Raw genomic sequence first — 17,548 nt, forward strand, 5'->3', positions numbered from 1 at the left:
TAGGAGGTTGTAAATAACTTGTCTGCTGCATAGCTGCAGGCTTCACTGTTACTGTGTGGGCCATAATATAAAATTTTTCCTGTCAATAATTATTTTTTATAACTCTTTGAGAAACGTTATTTTTGTACATTTAAGACATAACAATCAAAAATAACATACATATACATGTTCTAAATATGTTTATCTACTTTTTATGAGATAATCTCTAAACAGATTATTGAAAGAGTTGGTTGACTATTTTGACTTGTTCTAACTACTAAAACTGAAGTTTATTCAATACGTGCCTTCTTCCTCCCTAAGATAACAAGAGCCACTAGTCATTTTGAAACAACAATAACTGTTTCTCACTAACTAGTAATGGAGCTTACAATTTCGAGCTTTCTGTTGGTCCGTGAAAGCAGCCTAACTTTTCCTCCTAGCTCTGAAGTTCAGGGGGATAAACTTGTGAAAACCTGAGTTTCTCTTAACGTTATGGAGGTTCAGCACGCATTCGGGGTGCAAGGTTAGGTTTTATTGAGGATGTGAGTGAAGAGTGAGTCAGGAAGATGTCAACACTAGAGCTGGTGACGTAGCTCCGGTAGTTTCCTTTATATTGCAAGTCAATCACTGAACATTGTTATTTAGTGGAAGTTTTTTTTTTTTTTTAACAAAGTAACAGCTGCTGTTTGTTACTCTCTACTGGATGAAACTGCATTCTTCGGCTTTCTGTGAATAACAACTGCGGGTTTGTGTGTGGAAAATGTTGAAAAAGTTGTCTCGGTGTCCCACCGCGGAGGAGAACCTTCAGGGAAGGCGGCTGTGGACTGCAGCCGCTCTTGCGGTGACCTTCCTGGGGTTGTTCGCGGCAACTGGCTGGGCAGAGGAAGCCTCCTGTCACGGAGCTTACGACCTCTACTTTGTTTTAGACAGGTAAGTTTTAAGGATACTTATGGGAGTTTGGAGTAATAATTATCCTATGAAAAAACAACAACAAATGAACCAAGAAAATAATGTTGTGTAAAGTTATTTATTTATTTATTTTCTCTAAATTGCTGCGTTTGCGTTCATCAGAAAAGAGTTGGAGATGGGAGGTATTGGGACAAATTCAATAACTTGTTTTCATAATTTAAGTAATTTGGTTAAAATTGTGGGGGGAAAAAAATGAAGTTGTGCAGTTACAGTATTTCTACAAGTTTTCCTGACCATAACATTGGGTTTAAGAGAAAGGTTTTGTGTTGCACCATGTGTATAAAAGGCAACTTTATGTGATTTACCTAAACTACTAAAAGTGCAAAAAAATAAAAAATAAATAAATAAATAAATTAAAGTTAAAAACTAAATAATTAACCTGGAGTTAAGTGCCTTGCCCAGGAACACAGTGGTGTGTGAAGCTGGAGTCGAACCCTCTGCTGCTCAACCCATTGAGTCACAGTTGTTCCTGTGTGAACTATCTGAGAGAGGGTGGCATTTTAATGTGCAAAAATATTTTCTGTCATTAGATCGGTATTCAACCTGCTTTCCTCAAAGCTTATGGCACAGGTTCCACTTGGAGGCCTCCAGATGTCAGTTAGTTGCAGCAACGCTGAACGCTTGACATCTTAACCTGATTACAACAGCAACAATCTTGACATGTTTTTTGCAGACTTTTTTCCAACATTTTACGTGTTTTTGTGGAAGAGATAAACAGTCGAAGCCCTTGATTGCGCCACTCTGGATATAAATATCTGATTTCCACAGCTGTTGCGTGCAAAGCATGTTACTTTGCGGACTCTAAAATGTTCAAAGAGCTGGAAGGTAAAGTCTTAAGATGATTTGGAATTAGAAACATAATCCTATAAACTGCAGATGCCATCCTTGCATTGTCATCACTTTGTGTTGCTAGTAGTTGTTAGCTTTCAAAGATCCACATGCTAACTTGTAAAGAAAATGGAATGTAGTTATTTGTACCACAAAATAAAACTCTGCAGGTTTTAGTTGTTGTAGTGTCTTATTGTCGGGTAAAAAAACTGCTGAAATCTCATGTATTTTGTAGTACAATCTGGTAACATTCACGTGCGTATATCTTGTAAAAACAGAGTAGGCCTTTTAAGGGGTTCTGTGTGAATCATGCAAGCGATGGTGTCACAATTTGCCTCAGATTTTGGCACAGCACTACTTTCTGTGTTTCATGCACTCGGAGCGTGCTTCAAAGACTTCCCAGGCAGATTCAGTCGGCTCAGCAGAACTGTGCAGCAGCGTCATGCAAGTGGAAGGTTACATTCGTGGCAGGAACTGTTTTTAATCCCGTCCTCTTCCAGCTTGGAGGCGTGCCATCAGAAAAGACTGTGGAGTTAAACGCTGCTGCTCTCCTGACCCACTTCTAACTTTATATGCTTTCATCTAAATGACATAAAAAACACCGGATGATGGCCAAGATAACGGACCATAGTTATGAGTTTCTTCTCATTATATTGGTGCAGACAAAAGGGCGTCCTCCATGATGGGATGTAATCTCTCATGTATGTCCTGCGTTTCTGCACAGAGAACAGATGCCAGGCAAATGTTTCTCAACTTAATGAAGAAGGAAATGTGTTCTGATTTCAGATAATCCTGGATTTTATTAACATCCAGTTTTTGTACCCCACATTATTTGAAATCTGTTTAACATCCTTGTTTTCTATTGCCAGAACAAACAAAACATCAAACAGTCCTTAAAAGTCAGTTTCTGCAGAAACATTTTTACTCTTTATTCTTAAACTTTTCTTCATTGTTTGTTTTCTGATTGGAGGACTGACTGACCCTCTTTTCACTGTGGTGTGCAGTTTCTTTGGTGCTTAGTTAAACTAATCAACCAACTTTTCACTTGTATTCACTGTTGACTTTCTTAGTTTTCTTTTTGGTGCAGCAATAAATAGCACAACTAGAAATGCACTGATCAGCTTTCTCCTGACTGAAACAAATTTCTGGTTTTCTTTGAGGTGCAACCTTTAAAACAAAACAGCAACAAAACATGAAGAGAAAAAAATATGTTGGATGTACAACATACCCTCGCCTATTCATGGTTGAGTAATCTTGAATTTTTCTGTTAAAGGTAACTTCAAATTATTCACTGAAAATTCACCTACGGAGGGATTTTTATCTGTAAAATCAGAAGAAAGTGCAGGTATGTGAGGAGCCTAACCCACTTGAATAACAAGGATCTTCTGTAGTAGTTTTTATTCCAACAAAAAATTTAAGAAACTAAAAGATCTAGTACTGGCCTTTGATCTTTATGAAAGTACATGCAATTGGTTGCTGGATTTATAGACTAAAAATAATGGCTTTTGTTCAATGTACTCACTATTTGATTCTCTGATCAGAGCAGATCAAGTTGAAAATTGGCTGACTTTGATCTTCTGATTGAGTAGTGCATCAACAGAAATGCTCCATATCTGAATCTGAATGCAGTCTGAACGGTGACTGTCTTGTGAAATATTGTGAGGGTAAAAGACACGTTTAGTCTGTTCTGGGTCAACTTCCATCTTCGTTTGAAGAGTTCACACCTGTTTCTGACTCAGAGGCTCCAATGTCAACTATCAACATTCTTTCAATCAATCATAGATGGAATGTTTTCCCAACAGACGACTCTTTAGGTCTTCCATGAGAGTTCCTACTTATTCTTTCAGAACATCTAAAAGTCTCATTTTTAACGGTCACTGCAACACTGAGCTGCTTATTGCAGACTAGAGACTCTGCTTTGGCAACGTGTGGCGTAGTTTCCCTTCACCTTCCCTCTGTGACCTTGTTTTTACGGAGCGGGGAGGAGAAAGAGGTGCCATGAAAGATGAGCTGCCTAATGGTCAAACTCTTCTCTTTTATGTTCTCCGTGCATACAAGGAATTGTAATTATTGATTTAATTGCTTCTCCGTCGTTACGCCAAGGGCACGTTTTACTCACTGTGGTCAGACTAACACCCCATCGTTAGCCATCCAAATGTGTGCATCGTAGTTTTCTATTTCTCAAGTTTTTTTGACTTACATGATAACAGAAATGGTTCTTCCACTTTAGTCTAATTATGGTTGAGGAAGTCATTGATACGCTGCTCATTTTATAAGTTTACAAAGGATAGAATAGTCTATTTTTATGGTTGATTAATCTGAATGTGGAAAGAAAAAATTTAAACTAAGTACTCAAGATAAAAAGCACAAGCACCATCTCTGCTGTACTTCACCAAATCTAAATAAGTCCACAGTTTCTGGGAAGTCATCAGTAGGGCGCTATCAGCCAATCAGATGTGAGCTTAGGAAACATGTGGCCAATAAGAACAAGGGATTCTATATTTAAAAAAAAAAAATAATTTATATTGAGTTCATTAAACACAAGAGAGACTCAAGAAAGATGTAAATAATTAAATATTGTGGATAAAATCCAGGATGAAGCTGTTTTACTTGTAATATTTCTGAGATTTAATTAACTATGGAGAACCCACAAATGTTTAGTCAGGTGTAGTTTCATGAAATCTGGTGGTTTTCCTGAACTTCATGCAAAATCAGCTTAAAATTGTGGTAAATTGTGATGATGAAGCCAAACTTCATTTTCTGAAATTTCAGGTTTATTCCCATAAATTCCAGTAAAAATCAATGAAACGTGAAAATTTATTGAATTCAACAAACTAAACCAGTTCTCTTAGGTAAAAGAGGTGAATAAATTTTGTAATTTTGTTTTGTCTATATTTCAAGAACTGGAGCAGAAAAATAAATCTTTACAAACAGAAACCCCCGCTCATGAACATTTTGCTACAGACTCACCAGTGCAATTATCCAGCATGTGGCTGGTTTTAATATCCAACTGTAGCTGTTGTGCAACCATGTACAGTATTTCGGTTCCCAGCTCTCAGTCCGCAGAGTCTTTTATTTGCTCTGTGTTCATGGTTGCTTGTTTTTTCCCTTCAGGTCTGGAAGCGTCGCCAGAGACTGGTTAGAAATCTACTCCTTTGTGAAGAACCTTACGGACCGGTTTGTGAGGCAAGTATTGAATTCATATATTTGAATACAAGATGCTATTTTAATGTGTTAGGAACTCGATTCAATTATTTGAATAAGAAAAACTGATAGAAATAAGATAATGCACGGAGAAATGTCATTTTTTCTAGAGAATAAAAAGCTATCCAAGTTGGGAAAAATGGAGTACTTTAACAGATTTCTAAGATAAGTGGTTTTACTGGATGAATGACATCATTATTTGCCGTCTGCCACATGGATTTAAAGGACTTCCCACCTGTTTTCCAAAGTATCTTTTCTAGTCCTAATTAATAAAAGACAAAAGCATTAAAACGGACTCGACGCGCTCAGCTTGCTTAATGTTTGAGTCAAACTGCGCCTGCCAGCACAGTACAGACGGTAGCGCCACAGCCAGAATGAAGTGGTTGGTTGAAGAAAATAGCAAAGGCACCAGGTGGGAGTGGGTGGCAGAGAGGAGCAGTCTTCTGGGCTGTGAGAATGGCCATTTGCACCGGGGGGGTCCGGCTCCACACTTATCCCCTGCTTCCACCACAGAACGGCTGACAGGCAGACAATGTACAGTAAAGCAAAAGAACACTGGAAGGCGACGGGGACAATCTGCTAAACAATGCTCGCTCACCAAGAGCACTTCTGTTCTGCCATGTGGAGCAAACTGGACTACTTCATCACCCCCCTTCCTCTCATCCTCATCCTCAGATTTATCCCTGGCTTTGGCTTCAGTGCCTCTTCATCCCAAGTCTTTCTTAACAGAAAATCGTTCTGCATCACGACCTCGCCCACGCTCTCCAGCCGTGACCTTAGAAATGGCTCGTTCTTCTTCTTCTTCTTTTTTTTTTTTAAGTCTACATATATTCCCGCTCCTCCTTTGGCGGATCTGGTCTAAAGATTGTGCAGCGTGTTTGTGGGGGAGGAAGGCGACTGGGCCATGTGTCATGTGGTTGAGAAATATCAGCACCTCTCCTTATGCTCTGAAAGGCTCGCATCTCTGAAGGAAACACTTGTGTTACTTAATTATCTGAAGTTTTAACTCGCTCTGTGGGAGGCCTTCCGTGTGTGCCGAGTGTCTGTAGCAGAGGTGGGAAGTTACTGAGGACACTTAGCAAACTAACTATTGCTTCATTTTAGACTTTACATCATTAGTTCTAGGTTTGGGGAACTTGTGCAGTTCCTGTTTTTATGTTTTTCACAAGAAAGATATGTAACCTGAGGCTTGTGGCTGTATTGTAGCATATTAACAAATCATGTTATGCTATATTTCCGTCATATAGTTATTTTTAGATGCACTGTAGAGATAATGGAAAAAATATACTTCACTAAGAAACTCTTATTAGGCTAAGAAATTATCTTTCCATGTAGGGGTGTGATTTTTAATTCTGCTCAATGTTTTTGCAGAATGAATGAAAAGCTGAAAACACAGTCTATCGGTGTTGGAACGTGGATGTAGTTCCTGAGACGAGATTTTAATTATTTTTTAAGCCAAGAATCCATTTTCCCTCTTTATACTTTTTAATAAAGTAAAGATTGGACCAGTTCAAAATCTTGCTTTAGAGATTTAGTAACCAGTGCAGATTAGTTCAGTTCTGTTTTCTCTAAGTGGTTTCCAAATGTTTTGATCCATGGCAAGTTAAAATCACTGCTGGTGCAATATCTTTTTTTACTATATATATATATATATATATATATATATATATATATATATATATATATATATATATATATATATATATATATATATATAATGCAAAATAATTTTTGTTTTTACAAAAAGAATCACAAAAAAATTATAGACAAATTTGTAAAAAATAATTTGCACAACTAAATACAAATTTTCTTTATTTTGTGCAATTTTACTTTTCACACATTTAAACATGCTATTTAAATGTTAAATTAAAATATTTTGTTTATACATTAATATACTATATTTTCTGTTTATCTTTTTAATGTTATGTTTTTTTTGCCTCAATGTAATGAACTGTACCGTCTTGTACTCTGTAAAATAAATTTCTATATTAAAAAAAAATAAAGGATTTAGCATTAAATTTCAATATCATGCTTTGCTTTAAGAAACAAAATAAAAAACAATAAATTGTTCAAAGTTCTGACAACAAATCTAAGACATTTGCCTTAAAAAATACAGTTAAGTTTTCCCATTTTGTTTTCCATTTTGTTATGAAAATGTTTCTTTAATTTTAACTCTCAGATATCTAAAATCTGAGTTTTTTCTCCTTTTTTTAGGCGTATTTGTCTTTATAAATCTTTATAATTTGACTAGACAAGGTGTTTCTTTAACCAAAGCAGTGAAATTAAAGTTAATAATGTTTGTATGGATTTTTTGAACATGAAGCTGGGTGTTTACACAGAAACCACCTGCTTGTGAAGCAGAAAATCTGTGAACGTATTCACTTCTTTAATGTGACTGAATGTAAACGGCGGTGGCCGGTGCCGGTTGGGGGGGTTCTGGTCAGCTACGTCACCCTGTAAAGTGACAGGTACTCGGTGTATTAATGGTGTTTGTCCAGCAGGACGTTTGAGTGACTCATCGTCGGCACAACATGTTTCTTGTCTGATTAATCACTTCCTCAGTTGCTCTGAAGCTGCTTCAAGTCATGCACTAAAATTAGCTGACATTAAAAGAGCTCCTTCTGTTTGTATCATTATTTATGCATCTTAATATCTGAACTTAAAACCTGGACATAAATCACCCGTCTGTAGATGTTCAGCTGTGATGAATGCATGCATGACCTGTAAGTGATGTCAAAAGTTTGATTCCCCGTCTGAATCCTCATGTTTGGTATCTTTTAATGAAGAAAATCACTTCCTGGGTTTTGACTGAATTTCTTGTGTTTTTTCTCCTCAGTCCACGAATGAGAGTCTCATTCATAACTTTTTCATCCAGAGCTGAAGTTCTGCTGCCTCTGACCGGAGACAGGTAACAATAAACTCAACTACTAATTTCATAAAAATATTTTTTACACTGTTCTAATTCATTTTGGAAAAACAGATTTCTTTGTAAATTTGTCAGATGCAATATGTTTGAATCGCAATTAGAATTCTCAGTAAAATCAGAAATGACTATTGGTGTGTTTTCAAACTATCCATCCATCCATTTTCTATAAACCCTTTGTCCCTAATGGGGTTGGGAGGGTTGCTGGTTCCTCTCCAGCTGCGTCCCGGGTGAGAGGCGGGTTCACCCTGGACAGGTCGCCAGTCTGTCACAGGGCAACACAAAGACATACAAGACAAACAACCATTCACACACACACTCACACCTAGGGAGAATTTAGAGAAACCAATTAACCTGACAGTCATGTTTTTGGACTGTGGGAGGAAGCCGGAGAACCCGGAGAGAACCCACGCATGCATAGGGAGAACATGCAAACTCCATGCAGAAAGACCCCGGGCCGGGAATCGAACCCAGGACCTTCTTGCTGCAAGGCAACAGCTCTACCAACTGCGCCACTGTGCAACCCTGTTTTCAAACTAAATCCTTTTTTTTTGTTTTAAATCAAAATTAAGCTTTATTTTAGGAGGAAGAACATTTCTACATCACAGTTGGACACTCAGTCCAGTTCGCACGGTGTTGGTAGTGTCATGACTCGGGCCTTTTTGGAGTCATTATTAATGTAAACGTAAGAAATAAAAAGCGCAAATCAAACTATTTCTCCAAGAAAATTCTTTGTGGCTCCAATTCCTGCAAGTTAGTGTTACAGAACCAAGGATCAGATCGTTTTCTGTTGTTTGTATTTGAGCTCAATTTCTTTTTAAACTAGAAGGTTTCATGTTATCAAATTCATACAAAAATTATGTTCAGAAAATAATAATTTGCTATTCTAAAATGTTTTGCTCTTGCGGGCTTTGATTAAACCAGCAATATGTAGCTTTTCTTCTGCTGACAATAAAATTAACATGCATAATAGATGAAAGCAGTATTACCTATAATTCTGAGCTTGTTTCTTTGGTTTTAGTCTTGATGTGGCTGTCTTCTTCTCATATTTAGAATTTAAATGATAAACTTAGCAGTTTTTTTTTGTAATAGGTTTGTGGTTTTCTTTAACTGCAACTATTTATATGTCAGAATTTCTCAAGAATTTACTTTAACTCCTTTTCTGTTCCTGTTTCTACCCATCATATCTCTCAGAGTGCCTTTTTTTATAGCCTATGTGCTTCTCACTGTTATGGTGACTTCATCTTTACAGTACACCTCATTGCTATTTTTAAGGCTCTGTGCAAATCATTAAAGCTAAAGCCATAAAACTCAGTCTTTCTTAATAGAACAGAAACAGGGACAACTAAGATTTGAATGAAATCTGTTCCCATGTGTGACACATTCATTGCATTTGTCCATCCAGGTATGAAATTGAAGAAGGTCTGAGTCGCTTGCACAATGTGATACCAGCAGGTGAAACGTACATGCACGAGGGAATAAAAGAGGTGAGTTTTATTTTCTTGTATTCAGGTATTTAAAACTGTTTAAAATACCTAAATAAATATTCATAGCAAACAATATTTTATTTAAAGAATAAATAAAAAGAGGGAAATAATTTAAGAGGTGGACTGAAACTGAAAATGAAGTTTGTTAGAACTTTACAAACAATGTGCATTTAATTCTCAGAAATGAAGTGAATGAAAAATTCATTATGAAGTGAAAAACTGGGCTGTCAACTCAAACAAATTTTATAACTATAATGTTTATTTAACATACAAGCTCTGCTACTTTTTAGACCGTAGTTTGAAGGTTATTTTCTTCTGTGTTTCTCTATTTGTCTAACATCTAGTTTTTTAAAACAAAAGTTGCCGCTGCTCTCAGCTCCACTCTCACTCTCCTCCTACTCTCCTCTCATCCTACACAGTGCACAACTGCTCTGACCATTGCCAGAAGCAGAAAGAACCCTGTAATTATTTTACTGTTGTAGACAAAAAAACAACATAGCAAAACATTCATTTACATCCAGTTATTCACTGCCGAAGCAAACTAAACTTATATGAACAAATGAAAAGCATGAAAATGAACACAAAAGCAGCAAAGACATACTGATCCCATGTTAGCCTGCTATGTCTGTCCTGCTTCAAAAATGATGATAAAGTCTATTAATATGTAACTTAATGTAAAGAAATTCTGCAGACTTGGAGGATTTTTGGTTTTAATAATTCTCTCCTAATACATCTTCCTCAAGAAAACAAAATTGTCGTGATTATATGGGTCAGTTTTCGCTGTAAAATCAGAACTTTTTACTGTTTTCAGGGATTTGCATCAAACAAGTACATCAATAAGTACATCCAGCAGCACTTTATAGGATAAGAAATAGCTCTGTACTATTCCCTCTATTGTTACCATTCACACAATGTAGTATGTTTCTTTGTTTTACTCCCACTTCAATTTAGTTATTTGTGTGGAAGTATATTCATATGAGTACTAATGAGAATTTTATAGAAAATGTGGCACCTTTTATAGATTATTCTTGATAATATTTGTCATATAATTGTAACCTTGCTGCATGGTGACATTTCAGCCCAAACGCACAATATAAAAAAAATGCATATTTTAGGCTTAAAGATTAAGAACAGTTGTGTAATCCTGGATTCATGAAGTTGCAAAACGAAAGCTAAATATCATTTCAAATCGTAAATGGTGTGAATTAGTAGGTATGAATATATAAGTTTGTGCTTTTACCTATTACTGTTTTGAACATGGAAGCTGGAGACGTAATATGTAAAGATGTGATTTGTTACTGTTATGAAATTATTTGAAACAGTAAACAGAAACGTCCTGTATTTACTCCTGAAGGCTACCGCTCAGATCCAGCAGCAGTCCACAAAGTCCTCCAGCATCATCCTGGCTCTGACAGACGGGAAACTGGAAGTGTATATCCATGAGCTCACCAAACAGCAGGTGAGCTTTGCTTCTCTGACTCACCAAACTCACACATTAAATCTTTTTGTCTTCATTTTATTTAGACATATTTCCTATCCAGAAGCCATCTTTTCTTCATCTTTTTTAAACATTCTGATATCCCTCATGCATTGTTCTTTTTATTCATGAAGTTTCCCTTTTTGTCTCTTTCTCTCCGCGTCCGACCTGTTGCACATCGTTTGCCTGAGCTGCAGGCTGATGAAGCCAGGAAATATGGCGCTCGTGTTTACTGCGTTGGTGTCTTGGACTTTGATGAGCAGCAGGTAAGCAAACTTTAGTCCTAATCTGCAGCAACAAAACGCCTGACGAGCTTGTTGCTGAGTGTGTGCAGAACGATTACAGTTCTGTATAAGAGACTTTGGCAGGATGGGAGAACACTGTGGAAGGTAAACACCTGAACAGGTTCTACCTGTGAGAAAAGCCTCGTTAAATACTTCTGCATTTAAAACTGTTAAGACGTGGGGAAGGAATTTAAAACGTTGACTCAGTTCTGGTGATTAAGACACTATTATCTGGTTTAAATATTGTCAAATTACGGTGAAGCATGTTGTTGAATTAGAAATTTAAGTAGTGGCATATATGTGAAATATAACCTCAGATAAACAAGATTATAGTTTTATGAAGAATTTTATAGAAACTAAATAAAAGTTTCTACAAACTAACTGAACAGTTTGCAGAATCAACCTCAGCAGCAGAAGTCTTAGCTAATTTGTATTATTAAAAATAAATATATTCATAAAAAATGCAACAATTTCCACTTTGGATAGACACTAGAAGGAAGTTTTCTAGTCACAGTAAATTGTTCACATTGGTGTCCAAACTTTTGCAATTGGGGGGGCTGAATGCTCTGAGAGGCCATTATTTATTTATTTTTCTCTTCTCTTTTAACCTGCTTATTAATAAAATAAACAATAAATATTAGAATAAAACTTATTAGAAAAGAGCAAATTTCAATAGGTTTAAAGAAGTTTCTCAGATGTTTGGTCTAAATAAAGAAAGTTGTACGGTTTCCTAACTGGGTGATCATGAAATGTTGCGATATTTTCCACAACACCAAGGAGAAATTTCTCAGAAAACCACCTTCTGTATTTAGCTATGGTTAATGTTGTGCTTGAGGATCCACTTAACATAAAATTCATATGAAAGCCAAAAAAGCATGGCTTATAGAAGAAAAATACTTTCTTTTCACCTAAAAAAAAAGTTTGTTTAAAACATTTTCTTAAAATGAGGGAAAGATTTTTTGAAACTTTACTTTAAAGAATCAAGGACCAGTAAAGAGCAGTTCAGTCCTACTTTGATGTTTTCAAAGTCAGTGGAGTTCAAACTTTTTGGGGATTTCTTGGTACTTTCTTGGAGTCTTCACTTTACTATTCAAGAAGATGTAAATTTGGGCCACACAGAACTATTCCTAAGGCCATAAACGGCCCCCGGACCACACTTTGGACACTCCTGGTTTACAATTTGTGTGAATACTTATATTTATATGGTTATACAGTTTAAACTTCATTGTTTCATGTTAGCTCCTGATTATCGTGTGTTGATTATTGATCAACACACGATAATTGGTAAATACAGAAGAAAACAAAATGGCTGTTCACAGTTTATTAAACATTTCTCTTGCAAACGAATAAAAACAGCCAGAATGTGTCATGATTTGACATACAGTGGGATTTAGTTTAAATCATGTTAAATTGGAAAAATGACTATTTTTATTGAATTTATCTTGATTTGTAACACAGATGCTCCATCGCTTCTCTTCACTCTGTTTTTATCGTGATATTTATCTCCATCAATCGTAATTTCAGTCCAGTATTTTTCTCGCACTGTATCTTTAAGTGTCATCGGGCCATCTGAGCTGTAGTCCGACTGTCACTGATGTCTGGAGTTTCACAATTTCTCTTCCAATATGGTGGCCCATCCCTTGTAACCATTGGTAACCATCCTGACACAAGCACTTATTAAGTCAAAAAAAAAAAGAAACAAAACAAAGGCAGTATTGCTCCCAGTTTGTGCTGCAATCATTTTTTTTTTATAGTTGAGCAAAGTGTTTGCCACAGTCCTGCCATCTGCTCCGTCTCCTCCTGCCCGCAATACAAGAGGAAAGACGGCGTTCAGTCATAAAAAGGAAAACAGAAAAAGGCAGAGAGCAGTGTTAGATCAGCAGCGCTCCTTGTTTACTCCTCTTTTCCATGATTCCAACAGCTTGCTGATATTGCAGACTCCAAAGACAACGTGTTTCCTGTCAAAGATGGCTTCCACGCTCTCAAAGGCATTGTCAACTCTGTAAGTTTGGCTGCTCTCCGTTTCTTTGCTTTTTCTATATGAAGAGAATCGAGCTAGATCTGTCTGCGTCGCACTTCTGCAAACATTTAGATAAACTGCATGAAAAATGCATGTCTGCATTACATCCGAATTAGGCTTTATGGAAAAATATGAGCCGGGGTAACATAAAAACTCAATTAGTGAATAGCTGTCAGAGTGAGAGTCCCTTACAGTGTTAGCAAGCAGCCTCCTAGCTCTCTGCCAGGCAATTAGTGATACTTTCCATTTTCAGCAGCATTCAGACTGAGTACTGTCAGCCAAGATGGAGCTTTGTTAGAACCCACTGCCCTGTAGAGCACTTTGGCCAGAGTGGGGCTTTACATCTGCAGACAAGGCCAGTAGTGTTTAGGAGGAGGCCAGAGCCACACTGAGCTGTCAGACATGCAGCTGGAGGGATGCAGAGCCAAAGGGTGGGACTTCTTTCTGATGCATGATGCAGGAAAGCAGCGAACTGTGATTTATGGTGCTGCTTTCAAAGAGACCCCGGGCTCTAAAACCGAACCTTTGAATCTTTGTCTTTCATGAGGTGCAAGGTGAATGACAGTTGGAGATCTTCTGCACAGAATGTTGTGTTTTAGTGGCTTTATAGACTGACATTTTGGTATATTTTTAACAAAATCCATGCACTGCAAAAATACAAAATTTTACAAGGTATATTTTGTCTAGTTTCTTGTGCAAATATCTTAATACATGTGAAATAAGACAAAACCAACATATAAATAACTCTTCAGCAAGATGTGGGAGCTTGTTTTAAGTCAATAATTTCTTAATATTAATGAAAAAGTGTTTGTTCCACTGGCAGATTATTCCCTTTTAACACAGGAAATCTGTCTGAACTAGTACTTTTTCATCAGTGTTACAGAATTATTGGCTTAAAACACTATAAATCTCCTATATTTTAATAAAAAGTTATTTGTAAGTTAGTTTTGTCTTATTTTAACTTTACTACAATATTTGCCCTAGAAACCAGACCAAAAATACATGGTAAGGTTTTGTATTTTGCAATGTGCAAATCAATAAGCTAAAAAAAAAAAAGACAAACTCTTTTCGGATCTTCTGTTCTGAATTTAGTTCATACATTCATTACTGGATGCAAAACATGCAGATGTACATACAGAAAACTGTGAAATCCTTTGCTGCAATTTTGACAACCCTGAAGTCAGTTTATAGTTTGTAATAATTACCATTAACATCAGGGAGGATATTTAGGGCAAAGTTTTACCAGACGGCATAAACATTTTCTTCATTGCATGCCATCCTTTCCTGAACAGCTTTGAAGCCTTTTTCAGAGCGACTGTGAAAACGTCCCGCTCCCCCGTCCCATCCCCTCTGAAGAAGCAGAGATCAGCGACGCTTCCAGAATCCAAACGAAACAAGCAGCATTCCTCTCTGATTAGTAATCCTGGATTCCTCAGTTGTTGGCCTCATCTCTTCTCTGTCGGATTGGGAGGATTTGGGATCATCTGCGCAGCCTCTCGCTGCAGGATCCCTGTCGCCTCTGCGACCTGCCTAACAAAACTCACAGAAAGAGATCAGAAAGTTTGGTTTTAAGGCTCCGAAAAGCTGTTTGTATTTTCTTGCACTCCATGCGATCTTGGTAATCTGAGCTGCAGCACTGCAAAATCACAAAATCTTATCAAGAGTTTTTGGTCTAGTTTCTACTGCAAATATCTTAGTAGACTTGAAATAAGACAAAACAAACTCATAACTCATAGATCCAAAAACTTACATTAAGAATTTTTTTAATCAAAGTCTTCTACAAATTGACTTAGTATTTTATCAAGGTCATTTAGTTGTAGATCCTTTTAAATCTGTGTGAATTGTGACGAATTGGGCTAGTAAGGGTCTCAAGTTCATAGTTTGGAGGAATCTTAAGCATCAGTCTCCATAGCAACCATTAGGAGTTGTCTGCATGCAAACAGCTTCTTGAAAAGCTTGACAGAAAAATGGGTTTTCTGTTCAACCATCACAAATGTAAACATGTGAAACATGATAAATTTGGACGTTGCACTCTGTGTGGTTCTCACAAGAAACAAAGAATGACTAAGTGAAAAGCTAATGTACACTTTGAAGTATGGTGGAGGATCTGTGATGCTGTTGGCCTGGGAATCTTGTTAGGAGACATAACTTTATTTAGTCTTTGAAACAACAGGACGATTCAGTTAAATTCAAAAATACTTTATTTCTACCAAAGGGAAAGTAAATGTCATGCTGACGGCTCAATACCATTGGCAGAGATCACATGTCCTGAATGACATAATCAGGTTTCATGAAGTTCCGCTAATCCATCTCGTTTGCTGTTGCCACTCTCTAAATCTCTGTCTGGCTGTATGGTTAGCAGTGGTGGGAAGTAACAAAGTACAAATACTTTGTTACTGTACCTAAGTAAATGTTTTGAGTACTTTCTCCACCACTGATGGTTAGAAAGCTGAACAGAGATACAGAGTAGGTGATGTGATCCTGAACCCATGACTCTTAATTTCAACTCCTCTGGGATTTGGTGTCATAGGTCAAGTTTTGCTTGAGTTTTTGAGATGCTAACAAGCTGCTCCCAGTTTTAAAAATAGCATCTTGTTTAGGATGGAAATGATTAATCAAGTTAATTGAGATAAATCGACTATTGAAATATTCGTCAACTAATTTAGTAATTGATTAATCGTTAACTGGAGTATACAGACTAAAACAAAAGGATATTTGCTGGAGGAACAACATATTTAGAGCTGTGATTTAACCAAAATCTTACAAACAAATCTGCATTTTGTAATTCAGTCAATAAAATAAAAAATATGTTCAACTAGAACTGAAGATTAATCAATTAATCTTTGGAATAATTAATAGATTAATCAATTACTAAAAAATATGTTAGGTCCATCCCCTTCTTGTTGCCAAGGTTACTGATCATAACAACTGTCTTCAAGTTAAAAGAAGTAAGAACAGAAATCCTTCCAGCTGCATAGCATCCAAAACCAGAGGGAATAACTGTCCAAACATGGGACACCTGGAGAAAAGTCAACAAAAAGAAGAAATTAGAACAAATGCAACATGCACCATGAGCAAAGCCATTTTCAAAGTTAAATAATAATTGTGAAGGCTCGATTATTCAAAATTGGTAAAAGTTGAAGTGATTTTCACCAGGCTTGTCAAAAATTGTGGATTTATAACTGTAACTTTTCCCTTCCATTTATTTTTCTATGAATCTATGAGGCTGACCTGATTCGTAGAAAGCCTTTAGTCACAATGCTGGCTGAGATATCTGAGCGATTCTGGATATCTGGACGTCTGCCTTCTCTCCTTCACACTCCATAAATAATGTTTGCCTTCAGTTTGTGAAGAAATTAAATCAAACTGAAACTTCTAATTTCCACATTCAGGAAGTTTATTTTGTAGCCCCAAAGTGCTCCCAATCACATCCGTTAATCCTTTAACTAAATGGTTAATAAGTCATATTTTTATTGTTCAACACCAAAAATGTTTTGTGCTCTTGAAGGGAAAAACTTTTATCATTTCACAGTTTGAAGCCTAAGCAGGCAAACTGTTTTATTTTCCTACATTCCCCTGTTTTCCCCCTCTTGTTCACTGCCAAGGAAGTAATTAGAGTGGGAAAATAGAGGCGCAGAGGAAGAGCAGCAGATCCATTTCCTCCCAGCTGTCATACAACCCCGTATCAAACCATCATCCCTAACAAGGCTGCTGTAAACACTTCCATCTTCCACTTCTCAGATTAAGCTTCTGTCCAACATCAAATGAAAGGCTCAAATGTCCTCCACTGCCATTAATATGCTTCTTCTTACCCGCCCTGAGCTGGGATTTGCATAGTTTTTCCTTTGTTGATTTATTGAATCGTAGTGGGAAGTGCAGCTCCATGACAGTGCGCTCACACAGGGCTCTTTATATGATAATGCAAGATCCCTGAGAGGTTTTTAATAGAACTGAGGAACAGTAATAGTCTTGCATAATTTCCCTATAAAGGCTGACACAGCTGCTGTTTTACCTCCCATTTTTCTTTTCCCGCCCGGAGCCAATCAGGAGCGGGACGTTTCTCAGGTGTTGCTCCCTGATCTGTTTTCTAAACTTGACAGAGCCAATAACCGTCAGCGACTGATGTATTTATTCCTGTCATGTCCAAGCAACAGCAAATGCATTGTAAGTTGTTTTGTTTTTTGTTTTGTTTTTTCACATCCTGCAGATATTAAAGCGATCGTGCACAGAGATCCTGACTGTGGAGCCTTCAGTTGTGTGTGTGAACGGTGAGTGGACTGAAGTTTGTCCCTCTAGCTTCTGCACAGTCAGCACCAATGTTTACACTGCAGAAGCACAAAATCTTACCAAGTATTCTTTGACTAGTTTCTAGTGCAA

General features: G+C 37.0%; 1 protein-coding gene across 1 annotated transcript in view; it reads left to right on the top strand.

The window, feature by feature from the left end:
• The first annotated feature begins 408 nt into the window (after positions 1–408).
• The window catches only part of antxr2a (ANTXR cell adhesion molecule 2a), an 88,114-nt gene continuing 70,974 nt past the window's right edge, over positions 409–17,548 (top strand). Inside the window, exons 1-8 of the mRNA XM_044111608.1 lie at positions 409–909; positions 4,891–4,962; positions 7,817–7,888; positions 9,309–9,390; positions 10,745–10,849; positions 11,065–11,133; positions 13,073–13,153; positions 17,379–17,439. Coding sequence (XP_043967543.1) covers positions 740–909; positions 4,891–4,962; positions 7,817–7,888; positions 9,309–9,390; positions 10,745–10,849; positions 11,065–11,133; positions 13,073–13,153; positions 17,379–17,439 — 712 coding nt within the window. The 5' untranslated portion in view covers positions 409–739. The remainder of the gene's footprint in view (positions 910–4,890; positions 4,963–7,816; positions 7,889–9,308; positions 9,391–10,744; positions 10,850–11,064; positions 11,134–13,072; positions 13,154–17,378; positions 17,440–17,548) is intronic.

The sequence above is a fragment of the Gambusia affinis genome, linkage group LG03 (genome assembly GCF_019740435.1).
Source record: "Gambusia affinis linkage group LG03, SWU_Gaff_1.0, whole genome shotgun sequence".
Classification (NCBI taxonomy): Eukaryota; Metazoa; Chordata; class Actinopteri; order Cyprinodontiformes; family Poeciliidae; genus Gambusia; species Gambusia affinis.